This window comes from Acanthochromis polyacanthus, chromosome 13 (assembly GCF_021347895.1).
Source record: "Acanthochromis polyacanthus isolate Apoly-LR-REF ecotype Palm Island chromosome 13, KAUST_Apoly_ChrSc, whole genome shotgun sequence".
NCBI lineage: Eukaryota > Metazoa > Chordata > Actinopteri > Pomacentridae > Acanthochromis > Acanthochromis polyacanthus.
This window is the reverse complement of record NC_067125.1, coordinates 12,795,328-12,805,402: the sequence shown is the minus strand read 5'-3', so window position 1 is coordinate 12,805,402 and position 10,075 is coordinate 12,795,328. Positions and strand designations below refer to the sequence as shown.

General features: G+C 40.7%; 1 protein-coding gene across 1 annotated transcript; it reads right to left on the bottom strand.

Moving 5' to 3' along the window:
- Positions 1-2,435: 2,435 nt before the first annotated feature.
- Positions 2,436-9,663, bottom strand: LOC110964588 (sodium- and chloride-dependent GABA transporter 2-like). Its single transcript, XM_051958186.1, is given in 15 exon segments — positions 2,436-2,659; positions 3,034-3,204; positions 3,357-3,457; positions 3,726-3,828; positions 3,977-4,114; positions 4,224-4,336; positions 5,431-5,555; positions 5,714-5,817; positions 5,889-6,023; positions 6,100-6,232; positions 6,350-6,437; positions 8,074-8,214; positions 8,442-8,576; positions 9,517-9,576; positions 9,579-9,663. Coding segments are annotated over 15 exon segments (1,731 nt in total). The 5' UTR covers positions 9,640-9,663; the 3' UTR covers positions 2,436-2,536.
- Positions 9,664-10,075: the final 412 nt, after the last annotated feature.

Here is a 10,075-nt window from a genome sequence, read left to right as displayed (position 1 = left end):
CCCGGTTAGCTGTGGCGCAGCGTAGAAGCAATGCAGGAGGAGGAGATCCAACGACAGCAGCAAATAAACTGCAGCAACCACACAAAATCAGGGACCAGTTGACACATCAGATCACATAATGTGGACCGCATAGCTTACCCTGTCGTCACAGAAGCACCCACGGCACGCTGAACGGAGCGACCCGTCTCCCAGCGTCACTAAACAAAGTAAAGCAGGCTGTCACTAAATGCGCTGCACATCACAAAAGGGAAGGGGGAAAAGCCCATTACCTGTACCGATGATATGATGTGCGTCCCGATTGATCACGCCAGATCCAGCCCGCTTGGCTGCAGTTACCACCACGGGGAGAGCTCAAGAGAAAGCATGAGACTGAGGTGAAACCACACGTCTAGCTGCAACCCGGTTAGCTGTGGCGCAGCGTAGAAGCAATGCAGGAGGAGGAGATCCAACGACAGCAGCAAATAAACCTGTCGTTACAGAAGCACCCACGGCACGCTGAACGGAGCGACCCGTCTCCCAGCGTCACTGTACCGATGATATGATGTGCGTCCCGATTGATCACGCCAGATCCAGCCCGCTTGGCTGCAGTTACCACCACGGGGAGAGCTCAAGAGAAAGCATGAGACTGAGGTGAAACCACCCACCTGTGTATATATATATGCAGCGGCGCCGGATACCACCCCGCTGTCACAGCGATGATTGAAATAGCACAGTGCCACACAGTGGCTAGGAGGGAGAAACCATCCGGCCAACCAAGCACACTCATATTCACATCTATGGACAATGTACAATCACCAATTAACCTCAACACGTGTTTGGACTCTGGGAGGAAGCACCCAGTGGCTGCCTAGCAGTTAATCAGTTTAGTGGAAATGTAAATTATCTCCAGGCTGACAATGAATTTCAAATGAACAACAAATAAGGAAATGCATTCATTGATTCCAGTGATAGCACTGATTCAACATAAGTATTGATCTCACTCTCTAAAGCAAAATTCAAAAGCATTTCATAAATTTCTTTTAATATCAATGTGTTCTTTGAGATGCATCAGAGCTATCTAAAGGATTAGTTAGAAGTTTGTAGTTGTTAGAAGTGTGGATTTTAAGGCGAATGAATGCAGCAGTTTAAACCAACATAACCATCTTGCTTCAAATGTACTTGAACAAAAAATGTCCCAACGCGCTTTCCTGACTCGCACATGTGCAGTACTTACAAGGTTACAAGGACCGCAGGAGGGAAAGACGCCATTTTCATTTCACCTGCTGGGATGTGTGCGTATGCAAATTTCTCCTCATCCCTTTCCATCCATCGCCATTCATCTGTTTGATAAGTATGAAGCTTCATATAGCAATATATATTATAAAATGTTACATATGACAGCTGTGTATGATATTTTTAGCTCTTAGTGCTCAGCCATGTACTTTGATAGCATTGTAGCGCTAGCTTAGGTTTTCATCAACTAAAACTAATCCTAATACTAATTAAACTAAACTTGATGAAATCAGAATAATCCATGTGGTTTATGCTTTTATTATCGTTAGAATAGAAATAGTAACTTAAAACATGTTAAAAATTAATTAATGTAAACATATGAATACAATCAAAGATGCATGGAAATATACACATTTAATAAAAAACAAACAATAGGAGAAGTTAAACTAAATTATGTGGTCCTCGCATTCTTGCTGGTCAGCGAATCCAAGTATGTCCACCAGGTGGCACTGCAACTGAATTTCAGCTAATGGATGTGATGAGGGCCAAACTCTGATCACATATGTAAAGTTTCAGGCAGATTGGAGCATGTACAGGCTAATTTTGCAGCACTTCCTGTCCATCCACGACATCCCCAGCAACAGCCAGGAGATACTACCACCTTACTTCCAGAGTATCATCTCTCCTTCATCTCGCCTTGCATGTCTTTTTGAGCTCACTTTCTGTTCAATACACCTAAAAGTTCAGATTGAAACTGATGTTTCCCTGTCCTCTTATACGTAGCATACAAGTTTTGTGTGTCTTTATATTCACCAATTCTCACCCAAGCAGTTAATCCATTTAGTGGGAATGTAAATTATCTCCAGGCGGAGAATTTCAAATGAACAACTGATAAGGAAAGTTGTTCACAGATTCCAGAGCTGCTATTCATTACCAACTTGCACAAACAATTACTTCTTTTGAACAGAAGTAGACTGTACTCATCTGCTGTTTTACAATGCGGAATGGTTATTTTTATTGTGAGTCGAAAAATATCATGATGACAGGAAAACTATCACTACAGTTTTGACATTTAAATACAGTTAATAGTCTAATGGATCAATTTCATTCAGGGACAGGGAAAGGAAAAAGCTGCTTCAATAACGATTCCCACTTGCAGTGACGTTTTTTATGTACAAGTTCGGTATGATCAGTGTGACACAGCAAAAACAAACAGACAAGACTTTGGACTTCAAGAAATGTTTAATAAGCAGAGAAAGTTATCTTAAGGGCAGTAGCCAAATCAGTGTCAAATCTAAGTTGCTGGCCACACAAACACAATTGCTCAAGAGTTAAGTATCAGGTGATCATTCTGTTCTTCCATTTCAGCTGGTAAAGAACTCTTGGTCCCCTCTATCTTTTGGGTCAGTGAGTTTTCAATATCAGGCTGGCACAGGCGATGAAAACGCTGTGAAATAGAAGGAAATATTCACCAACAGTTCCCATCAAAAGGACACAGCAGTAGTTCTATGGCTGCTGAAAGAAAACTTGTCGTCTATCATCTCGAAATCACCATACTCTGGTGACATGGAGACTAACAATAATCCCAAAAGCTGCAACTAATCTAGTGGGAACATGAGTTTAGATTTGATTTTCATTTCATAAAGTAACAGTGGACATCATGTCTACTCATGTCAAAGTGTCCGAGGATCTATGAAGCCTTTTTATTTGAAAGTTTGTGTTTAAAATTACAAAGGCATTTACTTTTCATTGTAAAGACACCCACAGCTTGTCTTCCCCTTTCATTTGTTACCATTATAATCAGTTACACGGTTGTCCCACCTGTTTGAGAGTTCCAGTCCCAGTGATCAGCTTAAACAGTGCACATCCAGGCACAAGCAGGATTGAGGAGAGGGCCAGTAGCCAACCCAACACATGCGCCCAGTCTGGGTACATGTACCAGCGATTAAAGGTCAGAGGCTGGTACTCAACTAAAGAATATATGAAAGAGCCCTAAAATGAGGAAAAATAGATGGTTTAGTCGTTGGATTGTCAGTGTAAAGTAAGTATGGATATGTTGTCTACTACAGGTAATGTCTCGAGCTGTTTGGGATTCTGATCTAAAGATTCCATCCTGACACTAAAACACTGAAAGTCCAGCTCACCAGTGAGACTATTGGTGTGAGGTAGAGCCAGCAGATTTTGAAAAATGGGTTGGCCTTCACCCCTGTCATGTCCTTTATGATGTCATACAACCGATCTGCCCCTTGATAGGAGATATGAGATTAGTTAAACAATATGTTTGTGAATCATTTGATGGGAGTTAAAGGAGGACTTTGCTTTTTTCTTCACAATGACAGCTCGTTATTAGACAGACACCTCAGCCTGTGAAAACAGTTACAATGTGTGGCATGGTCACATCTGGGAAAATAACCAGGTAATGCCATGGCAATGATGCCATCAGATTTATGGGTAACCACTGGAGAATCTGCAAAACTTGTGATTGCTTACTCCTTGAAAAATGGCATACATACCGAATATCCATCCCAGTGCCAGTGTTTCAAACACACAGAGAAAGAGGATGCAGGCTCCATTGCAAGCGTAGTAGTCAAACATCTGGAACACATACATCCCTCCCTCGGGACAACAACAGGGACATTTATTTAATACACATTCATTTTCCCTCCTCAAATATATGGAGGTCTATTTGCTAAAATATTCTTTTAGATGTTGCAATAAAAAAGATATTATTATTATAAATGTTAATAAAACATTAAATACTGACTTCAGTGATCATGACAAGCTGAGAGAAGAAGCATATTAAGCAGAAGAGGATGAGGAACCTCTCCCGTCGGCCTGCCCTGCGCATAACTTTGGGAAACAGGTCAATGACAGACGTCATCACCACCTCCATGCCGACAAACTGCACAATGAACGGACAAAACAGAAGAAATCAGTTTTCATAATGTAAATGCATTTCCAAGTATAAATGCAATATTCCAAAAAAGAATGCTCTGACAAATGCATTTTACTTGTGTGTCCAAACCCAAGAGAAGGAGCATGACAAAGAAACAGATGGACCACAGTTGAGGCAGAGGCATCATGGCTACAGCCTGAGGATAAGCAATGAATGCCAAGCCTGGACCTGGAAAACAACATCAGAAGGATTCTAGATAGCACCATTTAAATATTGCAGACAAAAGAGAGGGAGCTGATTTTACCATTTTGAAATAGTGCCAAGTGGCTTCATTTGTTGTGTAACATTTCATTGTATTTTTAGATAAGATTCTGGGCAGAACTGGAGAGCCCAGAAAACTGTTTCCTAACTGCTCGTCTTCACTCTCCGTATGAGAGATTTTCAACAAAACACTGCCTCTTGAAAACAACCACAGTCCAACAAAATAAAGGGAGCTTCAACAGGTATGGAGACATACAAGCCCCTTTTTTGTCTAATCATTTAACATCTTGAGTGCAGCCATCCACTTAGCTGCTTTAAAACTGATGCAGCATTTATTCATCCTGTCTGCTCTGAGCACACCACACCAGCCTTTACAGCTCAGTAAATCAATTCCCCTTACTCCCCAGCCTCCTTCTTTCAAAGGTTCCTGATCATGCCTCTTTAACAGAATACCACCGACTGGTCAGTTACCATATTATGTGAGACTATCCACTCACAATGGACAAAGAATACATTCTAATATTCCTCTCTTCAGAGATCTCTCAACTAGGTTATGAAACTCAATGTTTTGGGACTTGTTTTTCCATTCTGACGCTGATTGTGTCTGAGCATCCTTGATACTACAGTGAGCCAGTTTTTTCTATTGCATTTCTAGTAAATGATTACATTATTAGGAGCTACAATACAAGTACCAGCTATAATAGGCCATTACTGCAAAATGAGGCCTGTGTAAACACAAAGGTCATACTCACCCAACACTAATACCATCAGTTTAGCTGAAGAGTTAATTATTGATGTTCAAAGGTCCACTAATCATCCAGTCGTCTCTGTTCATACTGTAACATTGTGTTGTATTCATAGTATTGCTCCACGAACTAGTCTCTATCCTACAAAACAACTTAAAACAAACACTTTATCTTTAACCACAAAACTTTGTCTGAATGAAATCTTTCTTTATTTCACAACTGTAACAGTCACCAACTATAACAAGTTACCAGATGTTCTATAACACAGTCCAGAAAGATAAGTTGGTATGTTTCTGAATATCTCTGAATCTATACCTGACTCTGCCACCTCTGCAATGGGAACACCCTGCTCATGAGCCATGAATCCAAGCACTGAGAAGACTGCAAACCCAGCTACGAAACTGGTCCCACTGTTCAGCAAACACAGCCACAGACAGTCCCTGTAAAATATGGAAACACAGAGAGTACTCTTTCATTTCATAGCATGTGGTTGGTGCCGTTTTAATATTTCTCAACTTTTCTGACAGAAAAGTTGATGTTTCATTTTAGAAAGCCCTGAAATTAAACATTACTAGCAATCACACAACTACTTACTTACTTGTAGCAATTGTTGTTGTACTTGTTGTAGCTTCCCAGTACAGTTAAGATCCCCACACCGACACTGTACGAGAAGAAGATCTGAGACCCAGCCTCCATCCACACCTGTTCCCACAGCAGCAGTCAGTACATTTGTCCACCTGCTCTCTGCACTGTTAAAACCATCAGACATTTACCTGAGGGTCTGTGAGTCGTGAGGGTTCAGGCAGAAGATAAAACTTCACTCCTTGTAGTGCACCAGGGAGAGTGAGTCCACGAATCAGGAGAATCAGCAGCATCACATAGGGGAAGGTAGCAGTGAAATACACCGCCTTGAAAAGAAAACAAAAAAAATTTAAATTACACTATGTAATCATTCAAACTAGTTTTTATTGTCTCTATAAATACCTTCCCTGTAGACTTGACACCTTTCCAGATACAAAAGTAACAGATGATCCACATAGCAATTACACACAACAGCACCTCCCACCTGATGCTGCCGATCTCCTCAATGCCCCCTGAGATAGCCAGCACACGTCGTCTGGAAGTAAAAAGATGAACAGCTTTGCTAGGGTTAGATTAAGGTTAAATATCAAATACCAACTTTGAATGTGTCCAGTAGTCTTGAGCTTTCATTTATTCATCTATGCAGACATACTCCCAGAATTCTGTGGCTGCAGAGGTTGAATTGGTCTGATTTGTCCACCGTACACTGGCATTTTTTGTTGAATAATCTACACAGTCATCTAGAAGGATGGAGGGAAGAAATCGGAAAAAATAACACTTGTCAGAGTTTTTATTGACATTTTTGCCATGTTGGTGACCGTGCTGTAAAACCTGTATGTTTTTATGCAGATATTTTGCAAGAATCAACCATTGGACTGGAGGCATTATGTTCTGTTAAGTTCTATACTCAACAAAAATATAAACACAGCACTTTTGTTTTTGCTCCCATTTTTTATGAGATGAACTCAAAGATCTAAAACTTTTTCCACATACACAACATCACCATTTCTCTCAAATATTTCTCCTTTGCTGAGATAATCCATCCCACCTCACAGGTGTGCCATATCAAGATGCTGATTAGACACCATGATTAGTGCACAGGTGTGCCTTAGACTGCCCACAAAAAAAGGCCACTCTGAGGCCCCATCCACACGAAGACAAAACGCTTAACAGTTTCAAAAACGATAGCCATAAAGACGAAGGCGTCTCAGAAAATGTGTGCGTCTACATGAATGCACTCGATATGCATGGAAACGCTGTAAAACACATGCCAGACCTCTCGGGGCGCTGTAACGATATGACGGAAACGCGCAAACAGAAGAAAAAACAGTGAGTCCTTTTCTGGGGTGTATCCATAAAGTGCCGTAATGTGTCCTCGATAATTGTCTGTGGTGATTGAGAAGAAGGAGATTTTGCTGCAACAGGGATGGTAGGGTCACTCGCTTCATCAGCACATTTGCTACACTGTACGCCGCCATTATCGTTGTCGTCGCTGCGTGTGGCGCATGCGTGTCAATGAAGTTATGAAACTGCGCATGCGTGTAAATGAAGATACGAAACTATGATGCAAGCGTATCTGAAAAGTAGCGGAGAGCCAGTAAACACGGAGCTGCGTATACGGCATTTCAAAATCTTTCCACTCTGGAACCTGGTTTCAAAAATGATCGTTTACAGACCCCCAAAACGCTGTCTTCGTGTGGATGATATGCAGATGCATTTTGACCTCAGTTTGTCTTCGTGTGGATGGGGCCTGAGATGTGCAGTTTTGTTTTATTGGGGGGGGACTCAGAAAACTAGTCAGTATCTGTTGTGACCACCATTTGCCTCATGCAGTGCAACACATCTCCTTCGCATAGAGTTGATCAGGTTGTCGATTGTGGAGTGGACCAACACAAGCCACAATCAACAACCTGATCAACTCTATGCGAAGGAGATGTGTTGCACTGCATGAGGCAAATGGTGGTCACACCAGATACTGACTGGTTTTCTAAGTCCCCAGACCCCCCCGCCCCGCCCCTCAATAAAACAAAACTGCACCTTTCAGAGTGTCCTTTTATTGTGGGCAGTCTAAGGCACACCTGTGCACTAATCATGGTGTCTAATCAGCATCTTGATATGGCACACCTGTGAGGTGGGATGGATTATCTCAGCAAAGGAGAAGTGCTCACTATCACAGATTTAGACAGATTTGTGAACAATATTTGAGAGAAATGGTGATATTGTGTATGTGGAAAAAGTTTTAGATCTTTGAGTTCATCTCATAAAAAGTGGGAGCAAAAACAAAAGGGTTGCATTTAGATTTTTGTTGAGTGTACATTTATTTTAACTTGAATTTAACCTCAATGCATCAGACAGTGAAACAATCTTTGCATTTACCTGTGTTCCAGTAGTTGTTGCAGCTGGCCCAGGGGAGCTGGGAGCTGAAGGAGAACACGAGGTAGAGCAACGCCCAGGCCAGAATAATAATGTAAGTCATACAGCTGTAGAGGATGATCAGCTGCCCTCCATAGCCAATACCTGTGGGGCCAGATTTGATATTTTCTGTTATAGAGAAACCTCCATTTATCCATTCCATGAACTGTTTGTTTTTTAGAACCACAGGAATCTGACTGACCAGATCGACTACTCGATCTGCTTTGTCGCTTTCATGAGTACAAGTCTAAAGTTTCAATTAAACGTACATGCAGTAAATCATATTGTTTTCTATATTATGCTATCGTAAAGTCCTGGACAGTGCACTGTACCTTCTGCCAGTGGACATAACTTCCTCCAGCAGGTGATGCCGCCCTCCTGAGTGTACTGGCCTATGGTCGTCTCCAGCAGGAACAGGGGTACCCCACAGGTCACCACAAATACCAGATATGGCACCAAGAATGCACCTGGATTCACAACAAACTCAGTAGCTCAGATACACTTATGTTTAAACAACAAACTAAACCAAGTTGGGGAAATTAGAAATGACAATCCAAGATATTTCAAATTTTGATATTTTCACATTTTTTTAATTGTCTGAAATTGTCCAGGCATGTAAAGATAGAGGACTTGAAAAGCTGAATTTAGATTGAAGGAAAATGTAATGATCAATCCAGTTTCATTAACTTACTTTGACTAGTATTTAATTTTAAATCAACGACACATCAACTGCTGAAATTTAAATTTAAATTACACACAATGATGACATTACGAATACTATTATGTCTACTGAAACCATCAAACTATTGTTGCAACTTAAAAGATCACTGAATTTGATCATTTATGTTGAACCATGCCTTTAATGTAACTGCACCTTGTAGTTACGTTGCACTTGTTAATTTAGCGGCACCATCTCAGTTTACAGAGAGAATTATCATTTTAGACTGAGTCTCAGAGACACTTGATTTAAATGAAGCTGATCAGTCTGTTATCTGAAAGTCTTAAGTTTCTTAAGCTCCCTCTTTTTTCCCAGACTCCTGTGCAAGAGCACAAAAGTGCACAGCACACACGACAATGGCACTGTATGACACAATCCAAGCTGCTTTTTTGGTTTTCCACTGCCAGAGCCAAACCTGTGAACGAACACTTTCTCAGCGAACAAAATGGACAGGGAGCTGACTTTGAGGAGACAATTACTGAATGTGCCGAGAAGTTATTGGATAAGAATTGCATACTACACTTTTAAGGAAAGAAAGTTTAAAGGAAGGAAGTTCAAAGCTTGACTGATTTTTATTTGTTCAATATAGAGACAGTTTGTGGCTGTTAAACTGAAACCTGCATTATGTAAATTCACCAAAACTTGAATTATTTAAACATAAGCATGTTGTGAGCATCTTTTATGCTTACCCCCTCCATTTTTGTAGCAGAGGTAAGGAAACCTCCACACATTGCCCAGGCCAACGACTTCCCTCCAACAGCCAGGAGAAACTCCACCTTATGTCCCCAGTGTCCTCTCTCCTCCACCTGCATATCTTTTTGTGCACACTTTCTGTTCAATATACCCAAAAGTTTAGACTGAAATGATGTTTCTCTGTCCTCTCAGGCTTTGCATAAATATTTTCTCTGCCCTATATTCTCTACTAATTCTGTGTCCTGTAATGAGTAACTGTTAGAGCAGTTATCCAGTTGGAAATGTTAATTATCTCTGGGCTGATGACAAATTTTAAATGAGCAAAGTTGAAAAGTTGTTCGCTGGTACTGATTAAAAATACACAAGATATAATGTACAAGATATTTTCTTAGAAAATTAAAGTGAAATATTTTCAGCTGTGGTTGCCAGTATTTAAACGGTATATATATATTTTTTTATTGTACCTGCTTTTTAAATATCGGTCTTATCTTTAGACATAGACCTCAAAGTTGATCATTGGTAAACCTGAACTCTGAGGAATCACAATATTCCACC